This window comes from Trachymyrmex cornetzi, unplaced genomic scaffold (assembly GCF_001594075.2).
Source record: "Trachymyrmex cornetzi isolate Tcor2-1 unplaced genomic scaffold, Tcor1.1 scaffold350, whole genome shotgun sequence".
In the NCBI taxonomy this organism is placed as follows: Eukaryota; Metazoa; Arthropoda; class Insecta; order Hymenoptera; family Formicidae; genus Trachymyrmex; species Trachymyrmex cornetzi.
Window position 1 is genome coordinate 93,652 of NW_017298214.1, and position 18,545 is coordinate 112,196.

An 18,545-nucleotide genomic window follows, 5' to 3' on the forward strand; every position below is an offset into this window, starting at 1 on the left:
TGAGAGTCGAAGGTGAGAGTCGTGCGCCTCTGAAGCAGGGGGAGGGGGGTGAGAGTCGGAGGTGAGAGTCGTGCGCCTCTGAAAGTCAAAAACTATGTAGAATAGTATTTAATATTGCATATATAGCAAAAATAATACGTTATTTTTCAAACTTCCTTTGTTAATAACTTTTTAACGAGGGACGAGCGACGGCTAAAACTTGTTGGGGGTTACTCAGGGTCATGATCTTGACAATATATGTCAAAGTCAAGGTTATGGGGGGGTCCCCTAATCAGAACTTTTACCCATTATATTTCATAATGTCTAAAAAGGAGAGTATAATGGAGCAGCGCGCGCATAGGGGATGTACTAGTTTATTAAAAAATACATATGCATGCATAGTCATAAATTATCATTAAATTATCATTTTTTAACTTACCGACATCAAAAAACTTTGAAATTAAAAAAAATAGTCTGTTCACACGTTGTTTGAAATCCCAAATATTTTTGCACTTAAAATGAGATATAGATATATATTTGAACGTTGAAAAGACAGAAAGCGAAGATTTTGAGTATAAAAAGTGCATGCAACGCGAAAAGATCTAATAAAACAAGACTTGAGTGATGTTCTTTCTTTCGTAGATTTCTACGCGTAAAAATTATACATTTTACAAAATTAGAGGAGAAAATAGGAGGAAAAATATTTATCAAATCCTCTAAAAGTAGAGTTTTTTTCGACAGGCGTTCTGATCTGTTATTCCGTACAGTGCTTTTCTGAAGTCAAAAATCGAGCTCAACTTGTTTGTAAAAGCATTATGAACTCCCTGGGAGTTCATTTTGTCGAATTTTATAAGCTCCTCGAGAGCTCAGTGAAATAAACTCCCAGGGAATTTGAATGGAGTTTTGTGTTGTGTTGGTTTATAAAGCTTATTTTAAATATCTTGTAAATATTTTTGTGGTCTCAAATTGGGTAAATTATAAACATTTAATATAAATATTATGAAATATTTATTGTAAATCTTCTAATAAATGCAATGGAAATACTTAATAAGACATAATTCAAATAAAAAATACCAGAAATGCACTACGTGGAAATTAAAGCATCACCTCTCACTTCTTCAAAAAAATGGGTAAACTTTAAATAAGTATAACTTCTATAAAAATGATTATAATAAGACGTTCAAGAAAGCATTTTGTAGCTTGAAATCTCTACTTTTCAGATGCGTACTTTAAATAACAATTTGGCTGATTTTTACTGAGCTACACGGTTACAAACGATGATCCGTTAAATTTCAAAATTTTTTGTGTACTTTGCAAAGTTTCATGCCGTAAATGAAAAGTCGAGCACAAATACTGTTTACAGCTTTTGAAAGAGTGAACTTTATCTTTAATTTATTTTTTTGATAAACGTTATTTTTTTTTCGAGTTATTCAACATTGAAGTAGAAATAATTCTTTTGATTTTGACTGCTCATAAAAGACGAACGGAGTAACGTATAGTATTCATTAAAGAAGAAAAAATTTGAAGTTTTTACTTTAAGGCGATGCTGGCTCGATGGCCGAACTTGATCGAAGTCGATAGTACAGACTTTTTAAATTTCAAATTCGATAATAGTGACATTTCATTCATTTCTTATACTTATTATATATCGTGTCTCGCTCAAATGCATTCATCAGTCCTTATCTAATATATTGGAACGCCATCTCTCAGAAAGAGATCAACTAAAATACTGCTCGGTTTCATGGCTTCACGTCAATTTCACTCGTAATATACGAATGAAATTTTCGGCAACTCTTTTCTCTTAAAACAACAATAAAAAACACAAATTCGATTCCTCTATATTAAAAACTATATAAATATAAACTTAACCAAGCGTTTAGGAATCTGCGCTGTAATTAATGCGCTTATTTAATTTCCATCATATGCTCTTACAATCTTCATACATCGAATCTTCAACATCGAACGTTTCAGATAATTTCTAGCCTTCTTCAGCGATTTGGGTGGCACCCAGTTGGACACGGTTCAATTGGACACGAGCCACTCACAGCGCTTGAGACTACAAAGCTCTTAAGCACCGGTCGCTGTGATTGGTGGTATCCAATCGAGACGTGGTCAATCGGGATCACCCCAGCGATTTGACCTCTTAAAAACTAATTAGCCTTAAAATTATATCCATCCCTTGGTTATTCCACACATCTGAACTCCATAACAGTTAGTAGGCTGAATGGTCCTCAAGATATATAGGTATGTTAGATCTTAAATTTAATTGAGAATTAATCACTCATTATTTTCAAAGATAATCACCTGAAGTCCAATGTATCGAATCACCTCGAGAATATTGTTACATTGATCTATACTCATCATCACTCTCAGATATATCACCACTTCATTCGTCAATCATTTAAAACATTCGTATCTTTCGTATATTAAAATTGATGTTTATGCTGCGGTATCTCTCTTAGTACTAATAGAATACATATCGTTAATATCTTTCGATTTCTTTATCTTTGGTTAAAAAACAAAAATACGGACACAATTATAATTCTATGTCCTTGTTCAAATTAATGCCGTTCTTCTGTTGTTTAATATTTATCATCTCAGATATTAGTCTTTTATTATAATTTCGTTCTCTGTCTAATATTTTAACATTGTCCCAATTGAAATCATGATTATTCATGTCCCTATGCATCGTAACTACTGTTTGATTCGTCTTGTTTCTTTTTATGTCATTTCTGTGTTCTGAGATCCTAGTTCCTAATTGTCTGCATGTTTGTCCTACGTAGGATACGTCACAATCTTTACATACTATTTTATAGACAACGTTTTCGTTACAAACTAATGAAAGTGGATCTTTTTGCGCTTTGATCATGCAATTGAATTTGTTCAGGTTATAAATTGCTACTTTCATATTGTTACCTTTAATTATGTTTGTCATATTTTCCGAGATCGATTCTATGTACGGGATCATGAACCATGCTTTTTCCTCCATGTCATTTCTATCGATATCCTGCTTATTCATATTACTCGACTTTAACCCATTAACGCCCAAAAATCCCGTTTTTTCAGCTCATTTTCAAACCTCATTCTTATAACTAAAGAGGAGAAATTTCCAAACAAAAACCATGTTTCCTACTAGTTTTGGGTATGCTCTTCAAGAATCCGTGATCAAAATTGAGTTTGCTTAAATAGGAAATCTAATATGGGTCCGGATTTGTAAAAAAGTACCCAAAAATTTGGAATTTTTTTTTTCGTAATTTTTTTTTGAGTCAATAGAGTTTCGAGACTCAATCCTAACTATGATCAACGGTGATCGGAATAGTTGAAGTTTGAGGAAAAATTTTTTTTGCCGATCTCAATTGGCCATAACCTTTTCAAAATAGCGGATTTTCCATATGGCGGATATGAAATTTTGAAAATCTCACAGATTTCCGTAAAACTCTGTACTCGGGGTCGCTGATTATGAATTTGACATTCTACTCTCTGCGTGACCCGGAGACAACGACGTGGACGTGGTAGAATTTTGTCTCCTTCAGGGTGTTTGATTAGAGTGAGTCCCCTTGCCTCTCACTGGAATATAAATCCTTTCAATGATTCTTCTTGAAACATGGATTGCAGAATGGTAATGCACACTTCTCACAGAAAATTCTGGTTCTGAGGGTACAATTTGAACAGACTTTGAGTTGCTTTCGATGAGTGAAACGGGAAATACACGAAATGACTACCACCATCGGTTTCTCCGACTATAGAAAAGAGACATTGTCTAAAAAGATATAAGATCTTATAAGACTGAAAGTTATATAATAAAAATAATTTATATAAAATGTGTTAATTAGAATTATCTTAATTCATTACATTAAGATATGATAAAATAGTCTATTATTATGAAGAGAGAGATACAATAAAATAAAATATTCTAAATTTTTCTTAAATACGAATTACTTTTTAATCTTAATTACAGCATTTTATATCAACGGTTTCTAATATTGTTTTTATAAATTATTCTTAAATTTTTCTAAAATGACCCTTTTAAGTTAAAATCAAGAATATATATATTTTTGTGCCTCCCTTAATTAAAAATATTCAAGTCAATTAAGAAGATCACTAACAATTTTTAATCTATTTCCTGTTTTTTTTATTTTTCTCGAAAATCGTTCGTCATACGAAAAAATGAACATGGCATAAAATATGCCCCATATTCAAATCTACAACTTTTGTTTGAAACTTTTTTAGAAAAGTTCAATAAGTTAGAAGATATTCAGAAAATCGATGATTTTTTCATTTTCTAATAAAGTTTAGTAGCCCGGCGGCACGTTTTCTTCTTATCCGATTGGGCTAAAATTTTGCACAGATTTTTTTTCTTAAATTGGAACAGTTTTGGGAAATGCCGCAAACAAAATTCGAAAAAAAATTTTCGTCAAAGATAAATAAGAGCCACCCTAGTGTCCACCTATGTTTAATGCTCTGTAATACAAGTTCAATAGGTACATTGGTAAATAACGATACAACATCTAACGATATTAGAGTCATATCGTTATTAATTCTTTTATTGTTCAATTTGTCAACTAATTCAAAACTATTCTTAACTCTTCTGTTTGGTTTTGAAATACTTTTCTCAATAATATTGTGTAAAAACATCGCAAAATTGAATAGTGTACTATCTACCGACGATACTATCACCCTTAGTGGAAAATCTGTTTTGTGCATCTTTGGGACCCATACACTCTAATCTAAGGTAATAAACCATCACTCGTATTAAGCCAACGATATGTGCCATCCGTGATGTATCCCAAACTCTTCTATTTCATCAGAATAGTCCTCAATCCATTCTTTAACATATTCACGGGCGATTTTTTAACAACCGTACACGTTGATGTATCTTGGAGTATCTCATTCATACTGTTTATATACTTGTCTTTGTCTAGAGCCACCGTAACGTTACCCTTATCAGCTTTAGTAAGAATGAAATTTTGATTCTCTTTTAAAAATTGCTTCGCTACTTTCATCCTTTCTTTGAGCATATATAGAGAACTTCTTTTGTTATTGTTAATAAAAACGTTAATTTTATTGAATAATGGTATAATCTTGTTCCTCAATTGATTTTTTACTTCTGTTGGTAATTTGTATAAATTATATTCAATATTTTTGATGAATTCTGTTACTACCTGCCTCTTATTCCACAGTGATAAAGCAAAGTTATTACCTAGTTGCTATAAACACTGTAATTCTTTCGGTATTATACTTGAAGATAAATTTATAAACCATTCATTCTTAATATTAAACATTGAGGGTATAGATTCATAATCTAAAAAGGCATGCGGATACACATTGATTGACTGCAATATTACTTTGTGTATTATTATAGATCTATTAATATTGCAATATTACTTTGTATATTAGATCTATTAAATTTAAGGTCTAACATACCTATATCTTGAGAACCATTCAGCCTACCAACTGTTATAGAGTTCAGATGTGTTGGAGTGACTAAGGGATGGATATAATTTTGAGGTTAATTAGTTTTTAAGAGGTCAAATTGCTGAAGAAGGCTAGAAATTAGCCGAAACATTCGATGTTGAAGATTCGATGTATGAAGATTGTAAGAGCATATGATGGAAATTAAATAAGCGCATTAATTACAGCGCAGATTCCTAAACGCCTGGTTAAGTTTATATTTATATAGTCTTTTCTCTTATACTAAAGCTCCTATCTCGTTTCTAAAAGCATAAGATTGTTCTTCGAGGTTTTCTGTAGGCTGCTAGCTACTTATTTTAAACGGGTAAAATCTGAAACTCTTATATGCAGCACATATTGTGATGAGTTGACTGCAGGAGCCAGTGAACAAAAACTACAATTTTTAATTTTCTTTCATTTTTCGTATTAAATTGTAGCTGGCAGCCAATGTTGTTGTCAATACTTTAATTGTGGAGAAGGACTTTTCAATCCGTAAGTGCAATTAAGAGAAACGAGTCGAGGAAAATTAATCATACTTCATTGGTAAAACAGGGCACTCCAGCATCCCCTTAAGGGGATACTAAACCGATTACCCAACTCGATCAAGGTCGATAGTACAGACTTTTTTAATTCCAAATTCGATAATAGTGGTGACATCTTTAATTTAGTTTTTACATTATATTATATAATATATATCATTCTATCTTACTCAACGTATACATCTGTTCTTATCTAACATATGCCAGCACCATCTATCGCAAGACCGCGCAACTACTGCTACACAGAATTCCGGCTCTGTTGACAGTCCCAGTCTTCGCAAAGCACCTGCCCAAATAGCCAAACCTGTCAAGAGCACGTATTACAAATGTGTATTTGCATATTATGTTAGCCGATCTCCAACAGCCGAGCATAGTCTGTTGTATCAACTAATATTGGCAGAAATGTATCAGAAAAAAAGCAGGCCTTGTGTCATAACATGTTAGAAAAAATGCAGCTAAAATTTGGCAGAAGTTGCCGACATAAAAAGAATAAAATTTGAGCATTGCATGTTAGCACAGTATATCAGCAAAAAGTAAACCGAAATTGAAGATGATATAATATTAAGATGTGTTAGCAAAATATTGTCAGAGATCGCGTTTATCTGCAAGCACGTCGTTATAGCAGAAATGTAGCAGAATTGTGGCAGATTCATGCATGCGCTGTCATCTCAAATAATAACCCATACAGTATGCGTAATGTCTGACGCGCGTTGATAACGCACGTTATTAATTATATGATTATTCTTTTTTTGCCAAAAAGATGTTCGTGTAAAAATATTTTTTCGGTTAACCGTAAATAGATATGCGACTTGTGATAGCGATGAGTGCTAAGTTGCCGGCGATCCTGCGGCAGCGCAGTGCGATCACGCGTTTATTTCGCGGAAATCGGTTGGCTTCGAATTATTATACACCATTGCCGATTTACGCCAGACTGAGACAAACAGAATGCTCAAGTTAGAGGTCAGGATTAATTAAAACCGCCCGGATTCTAAGGATTGCTAGTGTCTAATTGATAGGTTATGATTTATTTTTGCCATATTTCTGATGTCACTTCGTAAAAACACGATTTCTATAAAGTTCAAATGTCGTAATCGACTTGTGTAAGTGAATTCGTCAAGGTTTAATGCCAATCAAGTCTAAACACAGGTAATTGTTGTGTATAAGTTTTTATTGTAAAATTCTATACGTTTCGATCCCAGTTTTGGATCCTTATCAATGGTTCGTATCAATATAATATCTCATCGTTTTTCCTGAAACACTAACGTAGAAGTCTTGGTCATTCTAATTCTATTATTCAAAATTGAAACGTTGTAAAGTGTTAAATGAACGTATGTGTTATGTGATTTTGACTAGAGAGCAGTCGTGAACGTTTAAGCGCGTCACTATTGTATGTACGTTGTTATTCAATTACTCTATTCTTAATTGATATCTATTATGATTATGGTGTTGTACTCCAGAATCTCTTTTGTATTGCTAACATGTACATTCTATGTTTTAATGTGTGGTAGTTTTATTTACATGATATATGTTTAATGATTACTACTATATAGATTACGTTTCTTTTCATGTTGAACGTTCGTCATACAATGTTGTTACCTAACTATTACATCTTTAAATCAAAACTCATGCCCCCTCGTAGACGATACATCAATTATAACTAAAGTAACCAATAGAGATGGAGAGTTAGAATTTATCCAATAAGCACTCATACGCTACAATCAATTTTTCTGTGTCTGTAAATTTAACCCGTTCTTTTGTCCACGTATGTGTATCATCTCAGCAGTCAATCTTTTATTTAGTATATTTTCCTTCTAAAATTTCCGTCTAAAATTTCTACATCATCCCAATTAAAACTATGTCCGTTTTTTGTTCTGTGTTCTGTTATAACAGATTTCTGTAGTGTATTCCATCTGATGTGGTTTTTATGTTCCGCTATTCTAGTTTTTAGCATTCTACCTGTCTGTCCTATGTTGCATTGCAATCGTTGCACGAAATTTTGTATACTACGTTGCTCTTTTGAAATTTATTCATACGATCTTTTTGTACTTTTATTAGGTTATTCAATTTATTCAACCCCTTATAAGCCACACTAACATTATTCATATTTCGAAAAAGATTTTTTATTTTATTCGCCCAACTGGAAATATGTAAGGAATTACGAAGAAGTTGCATATCTCATTATCATTTCGTGTGTCCGTTGCATTATTAATGTCTTTATTGTTTGACTGATCTAGTTTCATTCTTACTCTTTTCTATCTATTGTATTTATAATGAGTTGTAATGGATATCCATTATCTAGAAGAATTCTAATTATTTTGTGTAGATTGTTTTAGTGATAGCACGGGTGTGACAACAGTAATACTCTATCTGTTAAGCTATATATTACATCTATCTTTTGTGTTAATGGATGTTGAGAATGATAATTCAAGAACCTATCAGAAGCGGTCAGTTTTTGATACCAGTCATATATGATTTCGTTATTATTTTTCTTAATTAATGAGACGTCTAAAAAATTGAGTCTGTCCTTCCCTTCCTCTAATGTGAATTGCAATCTCTCATGGTAACTGTTGAATCCTTTTAAAATATTTTGTATATTCTCTTTGTTTGTAGCTAGTGTTATGTCATACCTGATATAAAAATTTGGTTTGATTGATAGTTTATTAATGCACGTAACTTCTAAATCCTCTAATACTATGTTCGCTATTACTGGTGATAACGGAGACCCCATCGGTATACCGAATGTTTGTTTATAATAGGAGTTATTAAACGTGAAATATGTGGCTTCAAGAACCAATTTAATTGCTATGAGAAACTCTATTTTATTAATATTCATCTTGTTTTTAATTAAATCCCATTTATTATTTATTCCTGCTGTATTCCTGCCGCTAGTGTCTAATATGACAGGTCACGATTTGTTTTTTGCCATATTTCTGATATCATGTCGTAAAGGCACATCGTGTACGATTTCTGCTGTATTTCTACTACTAGTATCTGATATGACAGGTCATGTTCTATTTTTGTCATGTTTCTACCATCATATTATGATGGCAAGATATGCTCCATTCTTGCTGCATTTCTGTTGTTATATTATGTTTAGCAAATCATGATGACAAAAATCAAGCTTAAAGTAGACGCAGTGGACAGGAATCTGCTCACCATTGTGACTGAATTTACCGACATATTGCTGGCATACTGCTAGCATTTTGCTATCTAGGTGTATACACGTATTTTCTATTCGGTGGAAATATTTCTTTTCTAGACTTTCAATCTTAGTTCTACAAACTCGGTATCGTTCGTTTCAATAATGTGACCTCAGCTGCACGCTTATTTTCAAGATATGGACTCTAAAACTCTTATATCAAGCAAATATGTATCTGAGGTGACAGCTGTACGAGCCAAAAGTAAGTGAATTTTTAACGAATTTTAAACTTTTTTTCGATTTCCTCATGAAATCCAGTGCAGCTGAGGTCCTGTTTGTGCGTGCTTTAATTTAAGTAATAATACTTTTGCAATTCGTACATCCAATACGGAGATTTTTCACCGAATGGAAATGTGGTAAAACAGGAGGCTCTTATCATTTTTTAGATAAAAATAAGCTATTTATGTAAAAACTTAAGGGGATATTGGAGGGACCCACCCAGATAGCAAAATGCCAGCAGTATGCCAGCAAACTTGATCATGATGTTACAGCAGATATCAAGTTGCTGCTTCCTCATTAAGCTCAGTTTCTAACAGCATAATCTGCCAACATAGAATGACTGTAGAAATGCAATAGAAATTGAGCATTCTTTGCTATAAGTATCGTGACGGCAAATACGTAGCGAATATTGGGCAAAGTTTGCCATTTCATACTAAAAGCAAAAAGACAACAGAAATCAAGCATGCCCGAGCAGAAATTGAACTTCATGGCTAGCTAACCGTTAGATAGAAAAGTTGTGTCTTAGATAACCACCGTCTAGTATTTCTGACTAGCTACTAGCTAGTTATGTAACGCTCACTTATCCTAGCAGCTGTACAAGAAAAATTACCTAGTAGCTAAACAAAATATGTCACACAGTAGCTATACAAAAAAAATTAGCTAATAGCTAGATATAAAATGTTACACAGTTACGATGTGGAAAATCATAGCTAGTTACTAGATAGTGATGTTCTCCTAGCAGTTGTATAAGAAAAATTATTAGGTGTTAAACTTAATTCCTGCCGTCTTTCGTCTCCAAAATTGATTTGTTTCGAAAGGAAGATGAATGAATACCTTAATAAAAGTAATTTCCTTCAGTTTCTACTTTATTACTAATTAATAATACTTTGATTAAGATATTTCCCTTCGAAACAAATCAATTTTGGAGACGAAAAACGGTAGAAATTAAGTTTAACACCTAATAGTAGCTGTCTATCCTAACTAGACAGCAACTAAATAGGAAAAAAAAACATTTTTTCGACTAGATTTTTATAGCATATTTTCTACCTAATTTCTAGAGATAATTTTTATTAAATATATTTCCTTTTCATCTTTTGTTGTGTCCTCTTTAAGTTCTGAACGGGCCACTAATGCCTAGGAAAAAACTTTTAACATCCGATAGGATTTGAACTCGTGACTCTATCCACAGTCCAGGCTTCTGAGTCACTCACCTAACATACTGCTCCACTGCTACCTTGTCGAAAGAGATGGTTCAAATTATCTATATAAGTTATTCAGCACAAATACAATTTAATACCTAGTAACTAGATAGTATCGACTAGATAAGTTTTTTAGCTTGTCACTGGCTAGTCACTAGCTATATAATATCAATAAATCTGTCTAGAGACTAGCTAGTAATTACGATGTTACACCTACATCCTATTTACTGGGCAGCCACTAGACGGATTTCTTGACATAAGAAATTTGTCTAGTGGCTGTCTGGTAATTACGACATTACACCTAGATTCTATTTACTAAGCAGCCGCTATAACAGATTTCTTGACACAAAAAATCTGTCTAGAGATTAGCTAGTAATTACGACGTTACACCTACATCCTATTTACGGGGCAGCCACTAGACGGATTTTTTGACATAAGAAATCTGTCTAATGACTGCCTAGTAATTACGATGTAACACCTACATCCTATTTACTAGACAGCCGCTAGACAAATTTCTTGACATGAAAAAATCAGTCTTCTTACAAGATTTCTTAATATAAAAGAAATTAATACAAAAATATTTAAAATATAACGTATTAATTATATAATATACAGGGTGGACCATTTTAATAGATCCACCCAAATATCTCCAAAATTAAGCTCTATACAAAAAAATTGTTTAAACAAAAGTTGTTCAGGACAATGGGGGTCATCTTTCTGCATTATTGATTTTGACCTTAAGATCAATTTTTAAGGTTATTTGAAGGTCAAAATAATTTTTTTAAATGAGAACCCCTATTTTCGACACCGGATTCAGAAAGAGCGGGAAATTTTACGTCAGAAATGATAGTTTGATAATTTGCTAAAGTGACCTTCAGAAGGTCAAATGTTGAAAAATCGTCCAGAAACTGTTTTCTTCAAACTTTAGAACATTTATGGGCGAACAAATGTTTTAGTAGGTTTTGAGGCCAACGACCTTGGCTATCTTGACCTTGAGGTTAAATTTAAAGGTTATTAGAAGGTCAGACATGATAGACCGTATTCGTCGAGTATTCGAGTATTCGATCGTATTCGTCAAAGTGATTTTTTAAATGAAAAACCTTACTTTCTTCGCTAATCTTACTTTTAGTTTTACCCAGAAACAACGACGTGGACGTAGTAAGTTCTGTTTCCTTTGGGGTGCTTGTTTACCGTGAGTCCCCTTGCCTCTCACGATTGGGGTGCTTGTTTATCGTGAGTTCCCTTGCCTCTCACGATTGGGGTGCTTGTTTACCGTGAGTCCCCTTGCCTCTCACGATTGCGGTACTTGTTTACCGTGAATCCCCTTGCCTCTCACGATTGGGGTGCTTGTTTATCGTGAGTTCCCTTGCCTCACGATTGGGGTGCTTGTTTACCGTCAGTCCCCTTGCCTCTGACTTTAACCATATTAAAGCAAGTGTTCAAAGTTGCCTCCATTAGCTTCAAGACACAAATTTACACGCCTTTGGAAATGTTGCACTGTCCTTAGCAAAGTTTCCCTTGGAATTGCAACGCAGGCTCGACGAATACGATCTATCATGTTTGACCTTCTAATAACCTTTAAATTTGACCTCAAGGTCAAGATAGCCAAGGTCGTTGGTCTCCAAACCTACTAAAACATTTGTTCGCCCATAAATGTTCTAAAGTTTGAAGAAAACAGCTTCTGGACGATTTTTCAACATTTGACCTTCTGAAGGTCACTTTAGCAAATTATCAAACTATCATTTCTGACGTAAAATTTCCCGCTCTTTCTGAATCCGGTGTCGAAAATAGGGGTTCTCATTTAAAAAAATTATTTTGACCTTCAAATAACCTTAAAAATTGACCTTAAGGTCAAAATCAATAATGCAGAAAGATGACCCCCATTGTCCTGAACAACTTTTGTTTAAACAATTTTTTTGTATAGCGCTTACTTTTGGAGATATTTGGGTGGATCGATTAAAATGGCCCACCCTGTATATAACGCATGTTTAGAATTGTTTTTTTGAACTTACATGTAAAATTTTAAATTTCTTATGTCAAGAAATCCGTCTAGTGGCTGCTCAGTAAATAGCATGTAGGTGTAACGTCGTTATTACTAGCTAGTCTCTAGACAGATTCTTTTATGTCAAAAATTCTGTCTAATGGCTGCCTAGTAAATAGGATCTAGGTGTAATGTCGTAATTACTAGACACCCACTAGACAGATTTCTTATGTCAAGAAATCCGTCTAGTGGCTGCCTAGTAAATAGGATGTAGGTGTAACATCGTAATTACTAGCTAGTCTCTAGACAGATTTTTTTATGTCAAAAAATCTGTCTAGTGGCTGCCCAGTAAATAGGATCTAGGTGTAATGTCGTAATTACTAGACAGCCACTAGACAGATTTATTGATATTACGAAATATTAGCTAGTGACAATCCAGTGACGAGTTAAAAATCTTATCTAGTAAATGCTGTCTAGTGCCTAGATGGTAAATCAGATTGGCTAGATTCATTTCTGCTCGGGTGATTTGACGTCACATTGTGATAGCGAAATCGTGACGAGACTATGGCACGAGTTACTATATCAAATACTGACAGCAAAACTACAGCAAATATCGAGCACAGTCTGCCGTCATGACGTGATTGCAAAAACGCGCAGATATAGAACGCAATTTTCTTTATCAGTTGATGAAAGCAAAAACGCAACAGAAATCGTACACAATCTGTCGTCACATGTACTGACAGCAAAACTACAGCCAAAACCGAGCACAGCCTGCCGTCACGACGTGACTGCAGAAAACACGCATAATAAATATAAATTATATCGTACATTTAACGTTTATTAACTAAATGCATTTTTATTAAAGAAGTACATTTAATCAGAATAAGATTTTGCGAAATAGAAATTGTATTTTTAATTTTTTTGTTAAATAGTGTTAATAAATGAATCATTTTCCGTATTGAGAGAATTGTTATTCGGTTTTAAAAAAATCAATTTAATATTCAGAATTCTCTATAGGAATTGTGTCAGAAATTAAATCGATAAGAAAATATTACACATTTTTATTTTCACTAACCGCGTTATGTAGTCTATATATTTGCCCGTGACAGAAATTTAAATACGAGATAAATATTGATAGATACGTCGGTAAACGGGAAAACTATGGTACGATATAATATGTGGCGACAGATTATACGCGATTTCTGCTGCGTTTTTATCTTCAATATCTGTTAAAGCAGATTGCAATATACATATGCCGTGTTTTGGACAGTTACATCGTGACGGCACGCTGTGCCCGATTTTTGCTGTGATTTTGCTGTCAATATTTGATATAATAAGTCGTGCGATATTCCTACTTACCGTTCTCACAATGTGAGAGCAAATTTGTCAGATTTATAACTACATTTTGCTAATTTAATATGACATCATGTCAAATCTAGCTTTTTGGTTTATTTTTTGTTTATATATTGTGCCAACATATAATGTATGAATTTTGTTGTATATATTTTATGCCGAATATATTTGCTCAATTTTTCTAATATTTTTTAAAGCATGTTATGATGCTGTGCCTTTAGAATTTTTACTGTATTTTTGTTAACCCTAGTTGAAATGATAGATCGTGCTCGACTGCTGCCCGATTTTTACCAACATAATATGTAGCATACATTTACAGTGCATGGCTTCCGACACGTTTGGCTATCTGGGCAATTATTGACATTGCAGTTTGGTCAAAATCTCGGAATTGACTAAATGAAATAAAAAATCCTTTTACAGGATTAAAGTAAACGCAAAATCCTGACGTGATGCAGTGGATTTTATACTAAAATAAAAAAATAGTTTAAAAAATATTTTTTTTTTTTTTCGATTTTAATATAACATCCACGGCACCACATCAGGATTTTGCATTTACTTTAATGTAAAAGAATTTTTTATTCCATTTAGTCAATTGCAATTCGGAGATTTTGATCAAACTGCAATGTCGATAATTGGGTCCCTCCAGCACACACACACGCGCGCGCGCGCACGAACGCACGCACACACGCACGAACGCACGCACGCACACCCATAATAAGCGTAAATTCGACTTTGCAACCTCTACGTGATACACTTCGGATAACGCTAATGCCTGCTGCGATATAAGATTAAAATCAATACAGCGAATGCCGCTTTGTCCAAAATCGTAACTTTGTATATGAACCTAAGCAAATGTGACGTCATTTTGATGTTATCGTGATTTGTTGTTCTACTTGGGAAGGATATTACTTTAAAAATGTCGCTACTGCTTTCTTTTAGTTTTGTTAAAGTCAGTAGACTCTAAAGTTTATAAAACTACATTAACATCATAGGGTTTTTCTCCCTTTTTGATCGAAGTAGACCAAGTTGAATAGAAACAGGTAATTGTCTCAGTTTTCAACTTCATCTTTCACTGAAGTTTTTACATAAATAGCTTATTTTTGTCTAAAAAATGATAAAGAGTGTCTTAAAGTAAAAACTTTGAATTATTTTTTCTTTTTTAATGAATACTGTACTCCGTTTGTCTTTTATGAGCAGTCAAAGTCAAAGGGTCAGTTTTACTTCAACGTTAAATAGCTCGATGAAAAAAAATCGTACGATGTTCATCAAAAAAGCAAATTATTAATTAAAGTTAAAGGTTCACGCTTTCTGTAGAAAGCCGTAAACAGTGGGCGCGTTCAAGCCGGACAAAGCGGTTAGTCTGCTCGTCGAGCAATTAAATGTGATTGGTTGGATCTATAAGTAACAATCAATCATGTTTATTTGCATGGCAAGCAGGCTAGCCGCTTTGTCAACTTGAACGCGCCTAGTATTTATGTTTGACTTTTCATTTACGGCATGAAACTTTGCAAAGTTCACAAAAAATTTTGAAATTTAACGGATCATCGTTTGTAATCGTGTAGCTCCGTAAAAATCAGCCAAATCTTTATTTAAAGTACAGATCTGAAAAATAGAGATATAAGCTATACAAAATATCTTTTGAACGTCTTATTGTAACCATTTGTAGAAGGTAAAGTCATCACACTTATTTAAAGTTTACCCATTTTTCGAAGGCGATAAGAGATGATGCTTTAATTTATTGCGCATAGTGTATTTATTTATATTTATCATATTACATTAAATAGTTAGTCTATCTTTATAAAATATTTATATAACATTTAAAAAAATGAATAATAATAAATATTTATCATAAATATTATGTCTGGGAACTGACAGCAATTTTGTAAAGATGTAAATAAGGTTTTTATTAACTTTATTTTATACGCATACCACACACACACGCGCGCGTGCGCGCGCATGCACACGCACACGATGTACTAACTTTTCCTTGAGTGTAACGTTATTATTGTATAATATATATAATTCTCGGTTTTTATATAGAAGTTAAAATACGTAAAAAAATGTAGAAATAAAACGCTTTCCAAACATGAAAAAAGTTGTACTCTCCTTTTATGCGAAGCACAGTATTTTATTTGATAGTGATTAACATTATACTTACTTGTGGACATTCTTTTACGTTGGGTGCGTATTTATTCTGTTGCATTGATATAGTGATGGGAAAAGTTTGACTGACCGTTGAAGGAAAGGTGCATAGATCGTACACGTCATTACGCTCCAGCTTATCGTCTGGCCGCTCATCCGCGTGCACGTACTTTATTCCGTCCGCTCCGTTTTCGGATACTGTACAATTATTGATATGCGCCATGCCGGATGAGCTATTTACATAAATCCCGTATCCTAAAATAAATCGACAGTATAAAATAACAATAAATCAATATATTGTTCAACATGGTACAGTAGAACATTTCATTTATCCAAACATGTTGGGAGACGAAACAGTTCCGATAATCGAATGATTTGGATAACAGAAATTCAGTAGTTATAGCAGTACTATGTTAGTTCCGATAATAGTAACTAACGTTCAGAAAATTGATATTGAGCATATTAAGCTCTTATTCGGCGCTTTAGTTTGAATATTAAGAGTTTAGCTATGAGTTCGTATATTTAAAACTGAGTACGAATTTGTTCGTATAAATGGAGTAAAGATGAATAGAGTTATACTGTATTTATAAATAAAATATTAAAATATAGTAGATGAGAAGAAGAAAAGGATGAGATTGTATTATTACATATATCTTACCTCTGTTATATTGCACAGTACAATTATTTATTACTACTGATGCGTCCGACGTAGTGACGTTGATACCCGTGAAGGCAGAATGCAAAACAGAAATTGACTCCATTATCGGTGGAACGCCTTCCACATGAATCGCCGAAGTTATATTGTACTCCCTCCCGGTTCCAGCATATCTATTTGAAGAATTAAAATAGGTTTATACATATATGAGCATAAACTCCGGTATATACGCCGCACCTATCAAAAACTTAATTTATTAAGTATTATGTACTATGTTTAAAGTAAACGAACTATAATCAGTAAAAACTATGTACTGTCTACACTACTACGAAAAAAATATTAGAAATCCGAAATATTTAATTTTCATATTGAAAAATAAACTTTTAAAACCCTGCATTTTTGCCTTATAGGGGTGGGATATATGGCTATTCATAGAGGGAGGGGGGAGGTATGTACGGCTCATGAAAAATTTGTAAATAATGCATATAAATAAGACGTAAAATGACACAATAACTTATAAAATATGTTTTTAAAGTTTTATTAAGGAATACAAATGGTATATGTATATGAAATATGTATATGAAATAATAAATAATAATTACAATCTTCATACATATATTACAAGTGTTATGACATGAGGTACATATTTCATATAATGCATTTATTGCATTTAATGCACTGAATTCAATCTGCGCACTTTATATGCCTTGGGCATAAATCCCGCTCGCTAAAAATGCCGTATATCCCAAACAGGTGGGATATACAAGACAACAAACTAAATAAAGAATACAAAAGTAAAGCACTTATATTTTGCTACACAACATGCTTTACTATTCCACTACACGTATGTATCACGAAATAACCACTAAGTCTTTTACATGCCCTACAGTAATCATTTTATGTAGATTATAATTTATGATTGCGTTACTTATTATAAATCGATTCAACTCACAATAATTTCATTAATATTAACAGTAAGAAACTGAAATTATAACACAATATTAATATAACATAAAGGCACGTAACAGAGTAGTTGCGGGAAAAATACCCTCACTCCTTGTCACATCCGAAGTCGCGTGTTTATCGGGATTGTTGCCTTTCGAGACGCGGCACAAATTGTGTGTATAGCCCGATAAATTTAGGAATTCTAAAACAATTAAATGGAAGAAGAAATGTTTTGACGTGGTTAGGTTCCAAAGACGGAGTAGAATATGGAATCACAGTTTTAGACCAAAATTTGATATGGCGTGTGCCCGAAATTTTTAATTTTCTGTTTTATCGATTTGTAGCCGTATTTTGCATTTCTCGCTAAAAATGGTAAGAACCAAATTTATGGAGAATTAAATTCTCTATCTTTTTTATCTGAACAACTTTTTTGTAAAATAATTATTTATTGCTAATAATAAGCGTAAAGTGTACAAAATTAGGAGATTGTCCCAGTTTTTTAAACTTTTGGACCATTTTTATTAAAAATAGTTGATATATTTAAATGGCAAAGCTGTAGAGGACTAAATTCTCTACAACTTTCATATAAACCAGTTTTTCGTACGACGATTGGATCACGAGCGGGAAGACGCTGAACACATAGGCATGGCGGAAGCGACTCAACTCATTTCCACACTACCCAAGAGGTAGAGTTTTCGGCGCGTTTTTTTTTGCAGTAAATTTCGTGAATGACCATTGAATAAAAAAGTTTGACTGTGGACTAGGCCTATTGGGAAAACCATGTAAAAAAAAACGCGCCGAAAACTCTACCTCTTGGGTGTGGAAATGAGTTGAGTCGCTTCCGCCATGCCTATGTGTTCAGCGTCTTCCCGCTCGTGATCCG

The 18,545-nt window shown here is 33.3% G+C and overlaps 1 protein-coding gene across 1 annotated transcript in view; it reads right to left on the minus strand.

The window, feature by feature from the left end:
* Window positions 1–18,545, minus strand: part of LOC108763311 (protein bark beetle) — a 122,018-nt gene that overhangs the window by 63,026 nt on the left and 40,447 nt on the right. The window contains exons 7-8 of the mRNA XM_018510819.1: window positions 16,721–16,890; window positions 16,079–16,317 (exon numbers count right to left, since the gene is read on the minus strand). Of these exons, the coding sequence (XP_018366321.1) occupies window positions 16,079–16,317; window positions 16,721–16,890 (409 nt within the window). The remainder of the gene's footprint in view (window positions 1–16,078; window positions 16,318–16,720; window positions 16,891–18,545) is intronic.